The sequence below is a fragment of the Cynoglossus semilaevis genome, chromosome 1 (genome assembly GCF_000523025.1).
Source record: "Cynoglossus semilaevis isolate Cse_v1.0 chromosome 1, Cse_v1.0, whole genome shotgun sequence".
Lineage (NCBI taxonomy): Eukaryota > Metazoa > Chordata > Actinopteri > Pleuronectiformes > Cynoglossidae > Cynoglossus > Cynoglossus semilaevis.
In genome coordinates, this window is record NC_024307.1 from 27,411,682 (window position 1) to 27,432,209 (window position 20,528).

The 20,528-nt window shown below is 40.0% G+C and overlaps 1 protein-coding gene across 3 annotated transcripts in view; it reads left to right on the forward strand.

Moving 5' to 3' along the window:
* The window catches only part of stim2b (stromal interaction molecule 2b), a 32,276-nt gene that overhangs the window by 1,950 nt on the left and 9,798 nt on the right, over nucleotides 1-20,528 (forward strand). For all 3 annotated transcript variants that reach the window (XM_025053192.1, XM_008322787.3, XM_025053245.1), the window contains one exon: nucleotides 13,246-13,376. In XM_025053192.1, the coding sequence (XP_024908960.1) occupies nucleotides 13,246-13,376 (131 nt within the window). The remainder of the gene's footprint in view (nucleotides 1-13,245; nucleotides 13,377-20,528) is intronic.

The following is a 20,528-nucleotide window of genomic DNA, read 5'->3' on the forward strand; positions in this document are numbered from 1 at the left end:
TGTCACGTATTTCATACAACACATCAGGAAGTGTTTTCTCTGGTGGTTTGCCAAGTGTCACAGATCTGAGCGTTGTTGGTGTTATCCCAGACCACATGTGTGGATTTAATGGGGAACGTCAGGCTTGTGTGAGGTGACAGGAAGGGCAACACTTGGGCCTACTGTCAGAGGGAAGAGGCCGGAAAACAAACAAAACAAACTGTTGTTTACTGACTGTTGCCTCCCTCCTAGGGCAGCAGGTCAAGTCCGCTGTTGGACAGATGGCATATTTTTTCAGTTCGCTCTCCATGTTTGTTATGGTTTTCTCTGGTATCGTCCACTTCCACCAACACTTCCCCTAACAGATGCAGAAGTTGCCTAAAGCCAGTCATACAACGACAATACGGGGGCGTAGGTTACACCTGCCCCTTGGACCACGACAACTTGACGGTCTTTTAAGAAGTTCATTTCCCATTCAGAAGTTTAGTATTTTATATTTAGCTGCCTCAGAGTAAACTAAATTAAAAGCAGTTTTGGACAACAGTTCTCCCTCAATTCAGAGGGTCGTAGGTTCAAATCTAGCTCTACCCCCCTAACCCAAACCATAAATGCCACTGTGGGTATTTGGAAAGGGAAGTAACTGTAAATCTCTGTAAATATTACCTGTCAGTTATCTGTAACTTCTGTAGAAGAAGTTGGGAGTGGTTCTCTGTGTTCAGATGGATAGTCGTCTGAAAGTCCTAGTACAACCAGAACCTGACCTAATGATGTTGAAAATAATGGATATGATAACAAAAAACTTAAAAAAGAATAGTAAAATGTATTTAAAAACATGACATTTCCAAACAGATAAAAGCTCAAAATTTAGACCTCAAACGTACAGAGGACAAGAAATGTTTTTATATATATATAAAGGGATAATTGTTACTAATCAATTGAGCCAGGAATGTCCAAAGTTAATTAATGTTAGAAAGGTAGAAAAAAAATAAGATGGGACAGAAAAACAGCTAAGGGTTAGCCACCACAGCTCAGATAAAAAATAAAAACCAATTAACTGTCTTTCAAAGATAAGTTAAAAGAATAATAATAGTTATAATAATAATAATAGACCTAAAGCAGATAAAAATTGGTAAAAAATAGCTGAATGTTAATGAAAATGGTTAGAAAATCTGATATAATTGTCCAAAACTATATTTCTTACGTTTCCCAAGACCAAAATTATAATTGTCCAAAACTATATTTCTTACATGTGTTTCCCAAGACCAAAATATGATGTTTGTCAAAGCAGTAAACGTTTTTCTTTAAGATATTCGGACACTTGTTTTTAGTGCACTATAACTTTAATCAGCATCTTTCATTGAAAGAACCAGGTGTGTGTGTGTGTGTGTGTGGCAGTATTAGCATTCAGTAGCCCGTCTCCATGACAACTGAGCCAAGTCCATCTGCTGATGGAGACCAGGACAAATTCCAGAAAGCTGCAGAATAAACCAGGAGTTTCAGAAGTGCACACAGACACACACGTGCACTCAGTATTACCTTTTAGGGGTATGATCAGCCAAGATGGGGCAGAGTTTGAAATTCTAATTTGGGTTGATAATGAAGCAGCGCTCCACAGCAGACGGCAGGCGATCATGACTGTCTGCTAACGAGAGTTCATCCTTAAAATGCACTACAGATATTCAATGATAAAAAACAGCAGCAGCAGCAGTTTGAGACAGGACAGGTGACCCTGAAATAATGTTGGCTTACTTTAATACAGTGTCACTAAACCTGACCACAGTGTTGGCCATTTCCTAGCAGGCTCACTGGAAAAGGTCAGCTGTCTTTTCATTGGCTTGATAAGCTTTGTGTGTGTCTCTGCGTGTGTCTCTGCGTGTGTCTCTGTGTTTGTCTTTGTTAGGGCTGTAAGAAAATATTGACACTATCGTATTAATATGCTAGAGCACCGAACCAATGTTTTTTTAAAAAAAAATATTGACGTACAAATGTAGATCCTTCTGTTCCAATTGAAGTAACCTGATGTTAACTGTGTAACAGCATCGTGTGTGCTACTTTTGGTATCTTTTGCAAAAAGTCAATATATCGTCTTGCCCATAGTATTGCAGTGTATTGTATACACACCTTTCTTCGTAAAAATATTGAAATTTGCCAAGAACAGTTCATTAATAGCTTAAAGTTAGCTAAGAAATATGTAAAGGAAATGCCAGGTCCGTGCATGATGTTTCTTCTTCTTCTTCTTCTGTTTCTCCTTCTCTCCTGAAGTCTCACTCTTCATGTACTCTTCTGCAGCATTTATTCTCCTAGAAAGACAAACAGGTGCTCACACGCACGCTCTGGCTCTGCTGGATTAGCGTTCGTGTCACAGTAACAGCGTAGCCTCCAGGGCTGAAGCAAAACAGCTGTTTCATACTGTATGTCTTGGGGTGTGATTACCTCTACATGTGACCTGTAGGGAGTTTGCTAAGGGAGCCTTGGTTTACATTATAGACTAGCCTGTAGCTACTTGTTAGCATAAAGTACATGCAGCTGAAACTAGCACTCCATTCAGGCGCTCTTAACTCATCGTCATGTTAGAATCCAAATGGCTGAAGGTTCAAAGCTGAGCTGACTCTTCTATGAAGGGAGAGTCAGGAGACTTGGATGATACAGTATGTGTGATATGAAGCAGGAGATGTTGCTGCAGGATGTTTATGTCACGGTGCCACTTAGTTTCTGGACACAAATCGTTCATCACAGATGTTAAACCTGGACTTATACTGTAATATACTATAAAATACTGACTCTGTTAGTTTGAATAAATATGTGTCCAGCTGGTCAAGTAAACTTTGTTGAATTATTTTCCAGTTCACGTTGTCTGAATTTTTAGTAGAATTGTTTTCAAATCCTTTTGTGATCTATGTGATAGATACTTGGACCTAGGCAATGCTGCCTCTAGTGTTGGATCTATTTTCGTACATGACGCCAAATTAGTCTGTATGCAAACAAAGTTTTCTTTTTTACCAAAACTGTACTTCTTCCAGGACAATACTCTAAAAATAAAATATTATTATTGCAATTTTTTTTCAGCATGACTTTAAAATGGTCCTGAACATTTCTTGTTGTCGGGAATAACAACAAACGACAAAACTCTTCCTTGAACATCTTGATGTTCGACTTCTCCGTGGTGGGCTCGGAATTAGTGTAGCAATACATGACTCTTTTATTCACTGCTTTTTGTTCTGAAGTGTGATGCAGTGACAGAGGAACAAGGAAACAGGAACACGGTCATATTACTGTAGCTGAGCCTCTTTTGTATTCACTGAAACTAAATCCACAGTCTAACCCTAACCATATATTATTCCTAGACTCAAGTAGTCCTGGTATGATATTTGGTGTATTTCCTGCCCTCCAACACAGCTCAACACTGACAAGGACATACTGACAAAACACAGAGACCAGTCTGAACAAGCTTCAGTGTTTTCTTGTCTGTTGTCCACTTCAAAAGTCGTGTTGTTTGTCCCCTCAAAGGTGGAGGTCAGAGGGTTTCTAGAATGTTCTAAACTCTCTAGTATCTCTGGCCTGGTCCTGATGTAGGAGCTGGAGGTTTGAGTCTCTCATTCTGTAGTAAAGTCACCAGTGAGAAGAAGAATTGTTCAAGTCACCTGGATTGGCCCTGGCTGTTCTCTCAGGTCTTTAACTGCTACTAACTGCTCGTCTGATTAAAATCATCAAAACACAGAGAGATTCATGGTTTTAATTAGGGGTGTGTGCAAAATATCTGACAGATAATTATATATCATGGGTATTTGTTGTGACGTCATTCCAATAAGTCTGATATCATAACAAATACCCCCTGATAATATATACTGTAATATATATTTTCATCAGCACAACAGTGTGGGCCGTTGTTTTTAATCAGGTGACAAAGGCACACCCACTCTTATTGGTATAATTGGAAAAACAACTTTCTGACTGGAAACAATTCATCAACCCAGCTGAAATTTTGATAGTAACTGCCTTGACTTGATTACCCAAAACATAAACCACCGGAACATGATTACAAAACATAGGAAAATCAACTTTAGAAACCAGGGAACGTCCAGCACCATGTGAGTTTCTATTTATTTGATTTTTGAATTAAATCCTATTTTAGACTACATCAGTCCTAGAGGCTTTTACTTTTAGACTAATAAGTAATGCACCTTATTTAATTTATATACATTTTAAATATCAAATAGATAATAATAGTTTTAGAATCTAAATGTATCTTTGGTATTGTTTACAGTATTGATGTTATGCTATCTCTTAGGTTCTCTTCGTTGCTCATTAATCTTATCTCCAGGCAGGTTATTGGCCTCTGGAAGCAAAAAGTAATTGGTTTATGAGTTTATGTTGGACTGATGCAAGTGTTTTAGCCATCTTCAAGGACCTGGGATTTCTTTATCTGATGCCTTCATATGTTTACACACACACACACACACACACACACACACACAGACAGACAGAATGACTTTATCCACTGTCCAAGTGCCAGTGTGAACGCAGGAGTGTGTCACTGTGCCCTGGTCCTGGAACACACACACAGCCAAACCGACAAAGCCATTTCCTTTTTAGAGGAGAACATGCTGTTCGGGATGATTCCTCCTCCTCCTCCTCCTCCTCCTCCTCCTCCTTCTTCTCAGTCACACACAATATAAATATAATCAGGCTTGTGTGATTAAGATGTTTAAAGCTCACTAAACTGCACCTAAACAATTAAGAAGATTGACTTGGATTACAAAAGTCTGAAAATGACATTAAAGAACTGGTCACATGTGCTGGTCTCCTGTTGTAAAACACACCAGAATATTTCACATTATACTTCACATTTCAGTTTGTTTTTTAAAATGCATTTCAAGCACCTGCACTTTCTTTGATAACAGTCAATCCCTTAATTAAAAAAACTACCAGAATAAAAGATTACGTGTGAGTTTATCTGCGGCACATAAAAACAGATCCTGTGTTTGGTCTTCACAGGCTGACTTCTTTTTATGATGTTTGGATGTTGCTGCGTTAATGCTCGTCACCTTAACACAGGAAAAAGCCAGCAGTGTGTCCTTCACACAGGCCTAAACTGTCACCTTGGTCCTCTGCAGTTCCCTCATGTTTCCTGCCCAATCACATACACCTGCTGTAGCTACCGTTTTATTAAGCGCACGTGAGCGAGTGGAAATCTATCATTCTGAAATATTAGAGTTTGGTTAGTCTGGTATGGACCGTTAACACGCTTTACTTTATAGTTGAGGCAAATGGATGTCTTGAGATTTAAAGTTAGCTACTGGATGAGCAGAGCGACCCCTTCAAATATCAGGGACTTTCCTTTGGCAGCGGGTCACGTGATATGCAGCTCCGGGTGAGCAGTGGTGTGGATTTCTGTGGTATGCTGTCCCCTCTCAAGTCTGTCTCCACGGACGTCCCTGCTTTGACCCGAGCTCCTTACAAACTAATTCAAAATTGATTTACAGCCGATTCAGAGGGAAAGAAAGGCACCTGCAAGTTTAAGGATAAAAGTTAGCCAAAACTGCTAGCACTGACAGCACATAAATGAAGAAAAAACAAGCTAAAAGACTAAGGCTAAAAAAACAAATCTTCTCATTAAAACATATTAACTGTATTTAAAATGGTCAACAATTAACTAAAAAGCTGTTGCAAAAAAAATGAACCACATTCAAAGTGAAACTTAAAACAAGTTCAACAGGAACTCAACAGCTATCTGCTGTTTTTCAAGTTTCATCAGCAAATTCACATTTTCCTATAACAATTATTTACTAATTCTCATTCACAAATTTGGAACTAAAAGTGAATTCTAAAAGTCTGACTTTTTCAATGAGACTAAATCACTGAGTCTCACAAATGTGCTGTTGACGATGCATCGAGTGAAGTATGAGATGAGTCCAACAATATTTGTAACACAAGACAAATCTCATGTGAATGAAGTCAAAATGAAAAACAGACAGTGAGACATGGCTGGACATAGACAAGTGTTTGAACATTAGTCCAACCCCAGCACTGAAAGATACTTGTCCATTTTTTTTCTAGGTGATTTATGCTGAAGTATTACAACAACCAAATGAAAGACAAGCAGTTTTTTTTTTTTGTCTTTCTGTTAGTAGCATCTGTCTCTACAATACAAATGGACATTTCTGCACCTTCTGCAGGCTGGACTTATGTGGACCCTACTGAAAGGTTGTCCAAAACTTGTTGTGCATTTACACATCCAAAAATAAGGCCTATTAAGGGTGTCAGGGTCTTTTCAGACTACATCAGGGGTTCCAAAGGTTCCCATTCCAAGGCCCCACAAACAGCATTAGCTTTTGGCCACGGACTCCCTTTAAAAACCACCGACTATGCTACAAAATATGTAAAAAATGTATCCAACATGTACATTATTGCACAAGAAAATCATTAGTGAACATGCACTAGCTTGTTAGCAAACAAGCACTAGCTTGTTTGCTAGCTTGTTTGCAGAGCAGCAAACCACCAGGTCTTCACAGATTGAGACATCGTACTTGCTGAAATTGCAGCTGTCATGTGAGGTGTTTTCAGCTTCCATCGCAACCTTGAGAATTGGATGATCAGGATAGTGTTGTACGGCTCAGGCCAAATGGTTATTAAAAAAATGTAATTAAATTAAAACGTTTTTCTAATATTCCTTCCATTTTTCGGAGGCCCCTTGTGCTGGTTTAGAGTACATTCTTGTCTGAGGAGATGATGAATAACTGTACCTCCTACAGGGCAAACCCAATCTGGGTTCCCACCAAAGAGAATGCTTGAGGTGGTGGATGTGTTGCAACAACTGGGGTTCACAAGTCATTCAAGGCGGCCTGTTGGCACAGAGGCCACAACCTGTAGGAGGCCTCAGCTGATCCTCCTCCAGCTGTGCTGTTTGCACAATCTATTGTTGACATTTTGGCTTCTTTGCATCAAAGGTGATCCAGGTGAATCCAGTTCTGGGTGGATCAAGTCGAGCTGAGACATGTTGGTGTCTGAGACCTGGATGTGATTGTCTGTTGACAAGACTTTTGTCGCAGCTTTATTGTCTTAGTACAGCACCGAGTGGCTGTGTAGCTCGTACCACCCTAGTGTTTGTGTCTGTTTCATCTCTGTTTCTCTGCCAGGCCCTGGAGGCTCCACACACTGCTGAAACATCACAAGAGTTCAGCACTACATCAGCAAAAAGACACAGCTGGCACTCCCCAAAAGAACCGTCACAGTTGATGCGTTAACATGGATGAATCCATAATCATTATCATTGATTGGATTCAAATTTTCAATGACCAGAAAGACTGCGTCTGTGGCGCAGTTAGATCAGTTTGAGATATCGTCTGTAAACCGAGAGATTTCTGGTAAAGGTCCACCCAGGTACGACATTCAGGCTGACGCAGCGCCTCAAATTTCACCATTGTAGGGCGATTAATAAAAAGACAAAGATCAAATGTATAACAAACAAACACAACTCAACTACCCATTCACTCAAAGCTGCGCAGGAATCCACCACCATCTTTGAAAGCAGGAAAACAATTCGGAGGTTAGATTCCACTGACTTGATAAAGTTGGCTCGATCTTCACTTCTCAAGGAGGCCTTTAATGTCTATAGCAATAGATTGACACAACAATCATTGTTTTTAGCCTCTGTGCTAGCAGCTTCTGCTAGGGCCCTAGTTTTGTTGTCCTGGAACACAATAAAAACAACATCCAAATTGTGGAAAATTTGATACTCCAAGACATAGGAGTATGACTCAAAAAGTGCAAGGACTGCAGCCTGTCAGCTCGGTACCTGTTGTACTAAACTGTTGGTGACTAATTAGTGACCAGTAGAAATGCTTGTGCTCATTAACGATCTCTCCTCCTTTATTGTAGCCGTCCTTTGAAGAGACCACAGAGCGGTCTGCAGATCCAGAACTGGTCACTGTCACTGGATGACAGTTTGTGCCAGCACTTGGATGTCACTGCTCTCTATTGTAGGCTAGGGTTGCACAGTGACGCTACAACTGCACTGCTGTTTGTAAAAGTCATGTATGTGTATGTGCATATGTAGTACATGAGTCTATCTTTCAGATTCCATGCACATGTTTCTAATGTAACAGAGAGACGTTTTATCAGGTTTCTTTATTTTTTTTTGTAAATATTTTTAGTTATTTTTTTTGAGCCACTGAGACGAGTCATTTTGAGATTTACACTTGTGTGACTTTGTCCATTTTGACAGCTTGTGCAAACAGAGTGTAAGACAAACTTTTTCAGTATCGTGTTTCTTCCTCTTCCACCCGACGATCCCTGATTTCTCCCCCCCCTCCCTTTCTCTCCCTCCTCCCCCTCCCCCCCCCCCCCCTTTCTCTCTCTCTCTCGCCTGCTCACCCTGACTCTCGCTGCACAGTCTGGTGGCCTTTGTAGGCGACTAATGATATTTGTGTCTTATTAATGGCTGCTGATGAGCTGAAATGGTAGACTCTCCAGAAGCTTTATTTACTTGCCTTTAATACTAACCTGTCAGAGTGACTTATGGCACTGCCATATGGGCGGTGGTCACAGGAGGTGGAAGGTGGGGGTAGGAGGATGCAGAGTGGTGCACGCTGAAGCCGCTGATCCTCCACCAACTTAATTACCCAAAGTTTTCAACATCTGACTGGTGCATTTAAAGCTACAGTTGTGAACTTCCGACATCCAACTGAAAGTCATTTGTTTTGTATCCTCTAAAATCAAATTCTGTTCACAGTAAAACCTGTGGTGGAACCTTTGGATGTGACGATTGTGTGAGTTTCCCAGGATTATGTTTAAAATGTCATTCATCATCCACTGCAGTAAATATCTGGGCCGCGAACGTGTGAAAGCTGGAGAGGATTTGGAGTGGTGCCAGTGGACATAACGAACTGCTGACATGGCTGACATGCAGCCGTAATAAACTGTACGGGGACCAGTTTACTGGGTGCACGGTTCTGTACAGGCTGTCTGCAGGGTGACAGTGACCGCTCCCTGTAACTGCTGCCGTTGGTTCACAGCAGCCAGGGTTTGATGTGCAGTCTGTCTGTGGTACAGTAATAGAATCAAAAAGGGCTTCTCTCCAGGAAGTGTGAGGCTGAACGTGCGTTTACACAACTTTAGACTGATGCTAGGCTAACATAAACCTACGATCCTGTCAATCTGTCTTGAAAGAAGGTTGGTTTTAAGGGTGCTTTTGACTGGCTAAAAATGCATCGAAATGCACTTCGTCATGTAGTAAGCATTCGACTGGCTAAAAATGCATCGAAATGCACTGAAATGCAGTCTTCGTCATGTAGTAAGCATTTGTTTTTTTCCTCTTTTCTAAACAACAGAAGATCCTTGAAGTAATGTGAGAGCTTAAAGGTTGCCTGTGAAATTCTGTTTCCAAAGAATCCAAATTAGAATTATCTGTACCTGACCTGTTTGTTGACTATATTTTCTAGTAATTTTCTTGTCATTTAAAAAATTCTTGTTTTTTTGTGTCAGAGGTGTCAGTGCCTGATAAATGAAAACCAAACCTGAAAGTCCTCATTCCACCTGAACAACTCAGGCCAAGTACATGTTCTGTAAGACAACAGGGTGAACCGTGTTTGTCCAAGTCTTCCTCCTCTTTGCTTTTCAAACATTCTTTGCTGCCATTAAAAAGTTTGACTGGGGTTCAAGGTAATTGGTTAGCCACAGTGTTTGTGCCTCAGACACTGACTGAGACGATGAGAGAGAGAAAGAGAGAGAGACTGTGTGTGTGTGTGTATGCATGTGTGTACAGAAAGAGGGCACTGGGTAATTGTGGTCAGTTTGCGGGGCATAGGAGGTTGGACCCCAAAGTTCATATTCTTGCTGTCTTAATTCCACGCCCCCCCCCGAGCTCAGATACTCTTACACTGCATGTGGCTTCACGTCCAAGATGTTCTTGCAGTGACTCGTGTCAAGAGGACATGGCTCAAAAATCTTTTTCCTGAGTTGAGCGGCAGGTGCTGCCAGCTGCTGACGAAACGTCTTAACCCTTCCAAGTCTGTTTGGAAGAGTGAACGTGCACAGAGGAAAATTCATTCAGACGACCAGTCGTTCCGACGTGGCCACTTATTCAACTAAAAGTTTTTTTTAAATATGTATCGCAGCACTTCAGGCCTCCAGTGTCACTTCAGTGTGGTGATTGAGGGCTTGATACCTGATGCAAATACTTGTCCTGTTACAGTTATCTCTATTCTGTCGTTCTTTTCATTTGTTTTAACCTTAAATGTAACCATGTATCGTCTACTGTTAGGACAGTGTCAGTTGTAGGAGTTTGTATTGGCAAGAATCTGGCGAAACGATACGTATCACAACACGAGCGACTGTAAGATAAACTGCAATATACTGTGATACTAAAGGCCAACGATATATTGATGATATATGTTTTTGACAAATTAATTGTAAGAAAACTGTCGGCATAGTAAACACACGATGTTGTTCAAACTTTGACATTACTATAATTGGAACAGATGGTTTGACATTTGTAATAACTGGAGACGAAATTTAAGCAAAATAAAATGTAACAAAGTAATGGTATGGTACTAGATGTTGGCAATTGTATTGGGTCTACCCTACGTTGATGTTCTGTGGGCTCATAGACTTGAACTACAGTAGCTACGACAGTCCTGGTACAGACACTAGAGCTAATGCTGTTACCGTGCTAACCGATAGCTAACCACCAATAGTTTTCCGATCTTCACAGATTTTAAACATCAGGTTTTTCTACTTGTGTCTTAATGCATTTATCAAAAAGTTTGCTTGTCATCATGAATGTAGGTCATGTAAATTTGTTTGAAAAGACACTAGAAGACGCCAGACACCTGTCACCTGCTGAAGTCAAAGACGATTTTGTGCATAAATTTAGTGCTGGAACTCACTTTGAAGTAACACATTGACAGGAATGTGCTTTTGTTTTTAAAGGCTCTTGAACCAAAAGCTGCCGTCACTTCTGTTGCATTTGTAATTTATAGTTGAAGTAAGTTGGAGCACAACTGCTTTTCCTGCTGCCGGACTGAACATTTGCATATGTTATACTGGTGTGTGTGTGTGCGTGTGTGCTTATTGAAGGGAGACCTCTGTCATTGTTGAGCTCTCACATCCTGACAGCTGGAAGTTGGATGAGCTATAAATAAGACAGTACTTTCCAATTTTGTCGTGTTTCAGAGCCAGTTCTCCCTCTGGGCTGTTTTGATTTTTGTGTGCGTCCCCGCAGAACGCTGGGGGTCACCGGTGGCCCCTCCCCGTCACATGGTTCGTCATGTTCTAGTGCTTCAGAGTGTTTCTGACACACTCAAAATAGGACATCTGGGACGGAAGGGCTCTTGCTGTCGTCTTATTGAGCTGCACACCAGGCGGGCCATCCCAAATACTGACAGATTTATTTCATCAAAGATTCTCTTCTCTGTGCTTTTCAGAAGACGCTGGATGAAGGAACAGAATTAGGCCGCTCATAATAGTGAAGTCTTTGTAAAAGTAAAATGAACTTCGGTAAGAGTTCCGGTAAAACACACAGTGAAGTATTGAGTTTTTTCTTTTATTTAAATAACCCAGCCAAATAGATATGCAAACCTAGGGCTATGTGAACTGCCCTGACACGCCAGGCAAATACATTACATAATGTCAGACGCTACTGAGCTCAGACACGAGTCTTAGTTCCGTAGTCCATCCGTCCGTCCGTCCATCCATCTGTCTGTCTGTCTATCTATCTATCCATTTTTTTTGATTGAATTTCCTAAATATGACTTTGTCTTAGACACATCAAATGTATTTTCTTGGAGGCAGAACAGAAGGTTAGCTCTGTTGGATTTTTGTCTCCTACTAGACGATCTGTCAGAGGCACTTCAAGTATACTCTTTGACTCATAGTGTGACTGCGGCCCAGCTTTGATGTTTTCATTCAGTATCTCTTATGTATGGTAACACCAGATTTGCCAGACAAATCTGTGTGGCCACCACTATTAAACATTCAGGCTAATGGGTTGGGTTTTTAGAGTCTGTGGTCATGTGTTAGTGTGTTTGGAGCTGCTCAGTCCTCTTTATTTCTTCACTATGAAGCTACCAAAACACCATATTAACAGACGGACGCCTGGAAGACTCTGTGATTTGAATGTTTTGGTTTGAGTGTGTATCCGTTCACTCAGGAACAAAGGATCAGTTTTCAGTCATCGTGACGTTGAGTCCGGTCAGAAGGGCCTTGGCCGGGGCGAGTCTCTTGGTTTTGTCATGGAAATAATCCCCAGTGTCTCCTTATCCAAACTTAGTCCAGGCAGAGCTCCAATGGAAGAGCTCCTCTAACTGTTAGACCTGCCAAGTGTCATCTTTGTGACTCAGTTGTTGCCTGTTTTTATGAATAGACAGAAACTACATTTTGGTCAAATTTGATGGGAAACAAACTCCTAATTTCCCAAAGGGAACTCCTGAGGGAGTAATGAAGTCCTGTGTCTCATACCAGGTGTCCTCATTACAAAACTGTGGAGGCTGCTGAAGCATCTAGAAGTGTGTGTGTGTGTGTGTGCCTCTGTTGGTGTGTCTGTTTATACATCAAGGTTATTATAGTTATTAAAAAGTAACAAAATTGGGAATCTAAACTTGGAAAAAAATTTTCATTAACTTAAATATATCTAAATAATAATTAAAGAAAAAATTAAGACTAACTAAAACTTTATTATTTACTGTACTGCACACAACTAATTAAACTAACAGAAATATGTTATAAAGTGTCCTTTGTTTTTGTATTGTGTCAATATATTAGTCTTTTGATTGATATGTAAATGATTCCACTCTAGCAGTATTACATGTGCTGGCAGCGACGTACGGCACCTCACATCCCGTCACTTCTCATCACTTCCGTCCACAGAGAATCGACCGTGGGATTTGTCCAAAAATCTGTCTGACACTGAGCGTAACCACAGATCTGATGAAATCGCACTGACAATTTAATTAAGAAGAAATTAGCTTTATGTCATCAGCAAACAATATTATAGAACATCTGTCTATAATACAGATCATCAGTCTACTTACTTTGCAGTGTGGAGCAATGTTTCATAACTAGCCTAATGTTTGTGCTGTAAATAGCTGAAGGACAGGCCTGGTGTGTACTTACATGCAAACAGGTATTAGCTAAATCCTCGTTCTTCTGTCTGTGTCTATATGCTCTGTGCTAACTAAAACCTCAAGCTAATCGTTTTAATGCTGTTTTATCCTAACAGAAATATAAAACTGAAATATAGCTTTATGATTTTTGTCTTCTTCCTTCCAGACCCCTGCCTCATTGTGATGCCCCCATGCATGGGCGACGACGACCGCTTCAGTCTGGAGGCGTTGCGGCACATCCACAAACAGCTGGATGATGACAATGATGGAGGAATAGAAGTCAACGAAAGTGTAGAGGTAATGTTTAATAAAGCATGTTTTTCACGTTGGAAGTTCACGTTGAAGTGATCATCTTGTGAATCAAGTGGACAGGTGTGTTTAAAGTCTGGTTGGGGGCCCAGCGTGAGACCAGGACCTCATTAACAGGCAGCTTTTTATAAAAAACATATTTTATGGCTGAGAAAAAGAAATTCACCTTTTTATTAATTAATACAATTTAAACATGCCAATGAATTGTATACAATAAAAAGGTGCATTCTTCCTCTAAAAACTAAAACTTCATTTTTGACATTTTTTTCATTACAACTTATATATTTTGACTAATACTTAGCTACTTTTTTGTTATTATATTTTAGTATTTTTGATATAATGTAAATATACAGTTATTCCTCCAGCCTTTCCCTTTGTTATATGTTTTTTTGGAGGATAATTTATCCTAATTTTCCTAAAAGTGTCAAGTCCATTGAGACAAAGACTTGACTTTGGCTTTTCCAGTGCTGCCGCCCTCACCGTTTTATATTTATTTTAACTACATTCTCCAGTGTTCTGTGCTTCTAGCTCGTCTTAGCTTGTGTGCAGTTGAGCTTTGCATTTTTCTCGATCTTTTGTCCAACATGGGGCTAATACAGAGCTGTATTTATTTGTTCTTAATGTTCAAGACCGAGGAGGAAGAACAGTCAAGTGTGAAGTTTCAACTTCATGTTGTGGTTTCATTGCTGTAGGTGTTACGCACCGACTTCAGTATCGAGCACTTCCCAACAGTATGGTGCCTGTCACATGAGGCTCTGACAATGTGAGTAAATATTAGTTCAACAGTGCAAACTGTATCAGCAAACAGGTACAGAGAGCGTGCTTCCTTAATGTAGCGGATGGCACTCCTGCCTTACAGAGCAATAAGTGGAGACTCCTGGGTTTTGATTCCCAAAGAAACCACATATCCATAATGCCCCTCCAGTGTGGCAGCCTGTGAGCTGCAACATTTACTGAACCGTGCCACTCCTGTGGCGGCCTGTGTCGGGTCTAAAGACATTGTAAATTTTCCCATTGTGGGATATTTACATATATAAATATATTATAAATAAAATAGAGATAAAGGAACTCCATAATAATAATAATAATAATAATGATGATGATGATGATTATTATTAATTATAAATGATCCAATAATCGACCCATAGTCCGGACCACATGAAGTGACATTGTGACAAGGTGAATTTGTTGACATGTTGACATTGGTTGCCATATGTTTCAGGTAGTAGGGAGTGGCATTTATCATCTGCTTCATCGTGTTTCACTTCCCCAGCTGTTGAACGTTTAATCCAACATTCTTGCCATTTTTGACAAGGTTTTGAAAGTGTTTGTCCATTTTTAGCCTTCCATTTCAAACATCCTCTGTAGCATATCATTACTGTCTGTGCAACAGTCAGTGCTTGGTTCCTACTGACAGCGCCCTCTGTGTGGGTGTTTGAGGGGGGTTAGGGGTGAGACGCAGAACTGACATTTGAGAGCTCTCTGACCTCTGCTGCCCTGTGTTGGATCTCAACGACCTCTATATCCAGGTGAATTGATCCAGAATTGTAGCTCTCTTTGAGCTCACTTTTAGCTATTTCTGCCCCGACTTGTTTTTACTAATTGTACTTGTATAATTAGTAATGAATAATTACTAATTATAATTGTATAATTAGTAAAATTAGGTATAGAACTAATAACTAGTTATGCATATATGATTATAGAATAATATGTTGTATATTTTACAGATTTAGTTCACTTGAAGTGTTTTTTCTTGTTGTTTTTTTTACAACTTGTTAGGCATTGTTTTGTTTGTTTGCTTTTTGGTCAATTCTATCAGGGTTAGCAGGATGTTGTATCGACAGCACTGACACAGATACAGGAGAAGCTAGTTCTCTTCAGCATCATCACCTTCTCCTGTTCTTCATGTGGAGGGGAGTTTCTCCAGCTTTTCATGACATCCATGACAGAGATTCTTTAGCTGCTGGTGGTCTGGGTGAAACCAGGCCTTCATGTGACACCCAGATATATGGAACTGACACTGACTGCAGCCACTTGTGTTTCTCTGGTTCTGGGTGTACGAGTTGAGCAACATATTGGTGGAAATATGTTATATTGGTATAGCTATATTGGTCGTGGAATAACTTTTGACTTTTTAACAGCCTCTCTAAGATACTGTCTGAGCTAACCCTCTAGCTACTGTGCTGAATCTGAATTTTCTTCTATGCTGACACTTACTTTTGGTTAATTTTGTACTGTTACATCGTTTTTGGTATGAAGCCACCTTTAAACCAATGTTGGTTCATTTTAAGCTGTATTCTTTTAGTTTTAGCTTTTTTTGGGGGGATGCCCAAAAGTTAGCACTAACGTTTATGTCACATGTTGTTGTTTGTGCCAATTTTGACCTATTTTATTGTATCTCTTGCCAAATTTTAAGATATGCTAGCTCTGGAATATGACATGTTTTTCCATTTTAGACTTTTATGATATATACACTGTGTGACATGTTTTTCCATTTTAGACTTTTACAATATATACATTGTTATATACTGTATATGTGTGTATATATACAGTATATTTGTATGTACAGTAGGTACTGTATAAAAACATAAATACTCACATGAAATATTGCTTAAATGTTAAAAATAATAGTTTTGTGATGCATTTGTGTCGATAGGTGATACCCCACAGAGCTCCTCACTTATGTTTTGTCATTTAAGTGTGTCATAGCTTAGAAAAGGAAATTGTTCTGTGGAGTTTTGGTCATAGTGTAATTGATAGATAATGTAGAGGTTTGGTTGGTGGTAAAGTCATGTGATTCTCTGATCTTGTCTGTGTATCTGACCTGTTGAGTCAGTGTGTGACTGCAGCTCATCAGTGAAATGATCATCATTTCCATCTTCACATGCTCTGCTGTTGACTTGTCTTTTGTCATGATCTTCATGTGTTTCCGCAGTCGCAGTAACTTATTGCGACTGATAAGGAGGAGGAGGACAATATATTTCTTGTTAATATTATTGTTTGATAATAACATACTTATTTAGCAGGCTGGTACCTCACAGCGTCTGTCTTTGACAAATGCAAACAAGATGTATTTTCATAATTTTATTATACACTTTAGTAGATGTATACAGGAGATGTATACAGGAGAGGTCAAGGATAAATAATATATATATATATATATATATATATATATATATAATACAAAAGAGCATATTTACTTTATAGTTACACCAAAAGGCCGGGAATCCACCGTGACCCAAGTCCTAGATTTAGATTTCCAATGTACAGAAGTCTGACTTGTTAAAAACATGGCTGTGTGCAGCTCTTGAGCCTCACTCTTCATCCCTTCTCCTCCGTTGGTTTTCATTGAAGAACTGCATCATATCAGTTGAATGAATGAATGAATGCCTCCTTGTGGTCTTCTTCATCATGTCTCTGGGAGTTTCCTGGCTCTGTTCAAATGTTAAATTAGTTATTATGACAACAGTCGGTGTTACTATGTTACAGGGACTTTAACCCATGTTTAGCAGTCAGTCACTGTGCACACACAAATGTATTGTTATAATGTAGTTTCATAAATGGTTGACGGTTACCTGCAGAGCTCATAATGACTCATGAATACACACACACACACACACACACATCCGCACGCACTCACGAAAGTACTTTTCTGTGTGATTTTGATATTTGTGCAGCAAAAGCAAACAAGGAAGTTGCTCAGCCAGCAGCAGGAAACTGAGTTCCTTGATTTCCTCCAGCCTTGACGGATGTGTCAAGGCTGTGTGTTGCCTCGTCTGCTTTTCAAAAGATTATTTGAGGCTGAGAACCTCAGTGGAACACAAACAGTCCTTTGGGGAGTGGGAGCTGATCCTGTAGATCCCTGTCACACTTGATCAGCTCCATTAGCTTTTAGGGTTTGGCAGTTTCAGAGTTGCAGGGTGTAAATAGTTTTAACTTTTCCTTCTTTTTCATCGACTTGTCACTTTTTTTTTTAAAGAGTTATGAAGAGGTTTAAGCCAGACTTTTGAAAAAGATCTAATGTGACTACATCCCAAACACTCACACAAAGACTCTCTGGAGAGAGAAACTATTTGCTTTTGTCTATTTTTGTCCTCACCCGTGTTTGCTGATGAATTGTCTTCAGTCAGTTTGTTGAGGTGAGCACTAACGCTCTAATGCAAAGTCATTAAACAGAATAGCTGTAGCATATCTAACTTCTGGAACAAATACACCCGTGCTAGCTAGTAGCATGTGAACAAGGCTGTGTATTAGCTTCTGATCAGAGTCTGACACAGCCACAGAGGATTTAAGAGTCAACAGACACTGTTTGTTTGAATGAGATTCTATTAGAATAATTGCTGTCTGTAGAACTGTTAATCCAACACGTCTTTACATAAAGGTATAGTGTAGAATTTGTCAAGATTTAAGGGTTGTGTTCTCCAGAACACTGTGATGTTGTATTTATCCAGTTCGGTGCACTGTTTAGCTTGCTTCTTGGTTCTTTTTCTGGCGGGTAAAGAAGGGGTCTATTTGGTGCCCTCCTCTGGCTCCCGCAGTAACTACAGACAGACTTCTTCCCAAAGCTGCCTAAATAAACATCAACAGAATCAGAGAACGTCTTGATATGTATTTGTTCCAAGTTCATCTGTAATATAACCAGGCTGGAAGAATTTTATTAGGAATCCAATCCAGCTGTAATACTGTGAGACATAATCCTGTCTGTGATTACTGCCTGAGTTATTAGGTGGTTTAAAACGATGTCCGGGGGTCTGTTGCTGAGCACAGTCAGTGGGGATGGCAGGTGCCGGCTCGTTTGCTGCCCTTCTGCCAAAGAAGACACTGAGCTGGATCAGGTTGCATCATTTAGAAAACTGCAACGACCCGCTCTGCGTCACAGCGTGGAGCAGTGGGCTGCTGCTGAAGGCTCGCTTTCCTTATCGCTACACGAAGGACCAAACATTTCACCTTTGGATGTGAATCTTGCATCCAAACACACATCGAGAGTGTGTATTTTTTATAAGTGTCTCAAAGTGGCTTGTTGACTCGTCTGGGAATGTCCAAGACTGTTCGGAATTTATTTATCACCTTCTTAAGAAAAACAAATTGATTAAAGTGTTGTTGTTGGCTGTGGAGCTTAACTGACTGTTTTTTACATTTGAAAAAACATAAATCTAAAATGTATCCAGAGATAGTGAGGCTAAAATATTGCAAAAAGTAAAAGACAAAAGTCTGAAAAAAAACAACAACAAATACTCTAATTAAGGAACAGCCCTGAAAAACCTTAAAGAAATCCAAAGTTCTACACCAAATAAGTTCAAATGTAGCCAGAACAAGGTACAGTAGGTAAATACTAGATACACAAACAAAGCCTTATGTCAGAAAAATAGATTAAAACATGAAATGAGATCCCCTAACAAAGTCCAGTGGCTCAGTGTTAGGACAGACACGACAACAGTTCCACTTTCACCCCGAAATGACCTGATTGGTGCAGAAAAGAGGAAAGAGAAAATATAGGTCCACGATGATCGTGATGATGACAGATCATGGTGATGAAGATGATGATGATGAAGATGATGATGATGATAGTTACTGCAGTGATGATGATGATGAAGATGATGATAGTTACTGCAGAAATGATTGTGGTGAAGGTTTTGACGAGGACAGATGTGAACAGATTCAGTAAGTGTGGTGAAGGTTTTGACGAGGACAGATTCTGATAAAAGTGAACTTTACGACCAGATGTGAACAGATTCAGTGAAGCTCAGTAGAGCAAAGGCTCATGGGTAATTCTTCCACCCCCTTCAATCTGGAATCTAACGTGAACAAACTGGTCTTTGTCAGTGTGTGTGTGTGTGTATGTGTGTGTGTGTGTGTGTCACACTGTGTCTGTACTAGACCCCAGTAAACAAGAGCATGTCCACACATACTCATGCAGTACATTCACGTACTTGTGCAGTTTTCTAACCTGTGAACTTGAGATCAGATTCAGTTCCTCACAACAACGTCTGAGATTTCAGAAAATGAAATTCTAATCAGACATCTGTCAGTTTACTGAGTAGGTTACAAATGAGAAAGAATATTTTTTTCTTTAGTGCTCCCTACTGTTCAGGACACGCACACGTCATCTTTACCATCACACAGCTTGGGTTTGTGGTCTTAAATTCACTTTCATTCATCAGAGACTGGTTTTGTTTTCTTTTTGTTATTCCCCTGTGTGTTTGTTTGTGTGTGTGTGTGTGTGTGTGTGTGTGTGTGTGTGTCAGTGCCAGCAGGATTTCCCTGCTCATAAAAGCGCAGCAGTGCTGTGTAGGACATTTGTTTGGCCTGGTCTGGATGGGACCTCCGTGACTCAGCAGAGACTGAGCTGCTGCCTTTGCTCTGGTCCTGGCTTCACGTCAGACAGAGAGAAAGAAAAAGAAAAAGAAAAAAAAACTCTTTTACATTTACATCCTGAGGAAGAGGATGAAAAGTAACCATGCAAAGTGTTTTTTCTTCAAGTCTTTTGTCTCCTACTGCTGTTGGGTAAGAGGTTTTTAGGACCAGAAAAAAAAAACCCTCTCCAATACTACAGTAGGAAACAGGCCATAATACAGACAAGAAATCCAAACCTTATTATTGTATTTATTCTGTGGAGTCTTAAATAATCAGGTCAAATAAAGTAGCAACTTTAAGGTCATTAAATTCCTTTTTAAAAGTTGTATCTCCAAAGGTTTGACTTTTCGTTTATTTTTCTGTCAATTTCTTAGTCAGAAAGTCTGTGGACGAAGGGCAGCCCTGAAAAAACACAAATGTCTGAAAACATTTCAGCCACGGCAAAAAGGTAGACTAGAATAGTCTTTATTGTCATTGTACCTCGGGGTACAACGAAACGCTCAGCTGTAGCTTCAACAAAGATACTCAGTGGTTAAGGAAGAGGGTTTGGGTCCTGAAGGTTCCAGGTTCTAGTCCCCCAGCTGCCAAGTTCCCACTGAGGTGCTCTGTCATGGCTCCGTCTCCACTCACTGGTTCTTAAAGCTGCCACTGTTCACTGTGGTGATGGGTTAAAAACAGAGGTCACATTTGGTTGTGTGCAGTGGTGAGCTGTGTCACACTGACAAGGAGTTCACTTTCACTTTTTCACACTTGTCATTTTTGGTGTGTATGTTTTTTACGTTGTAC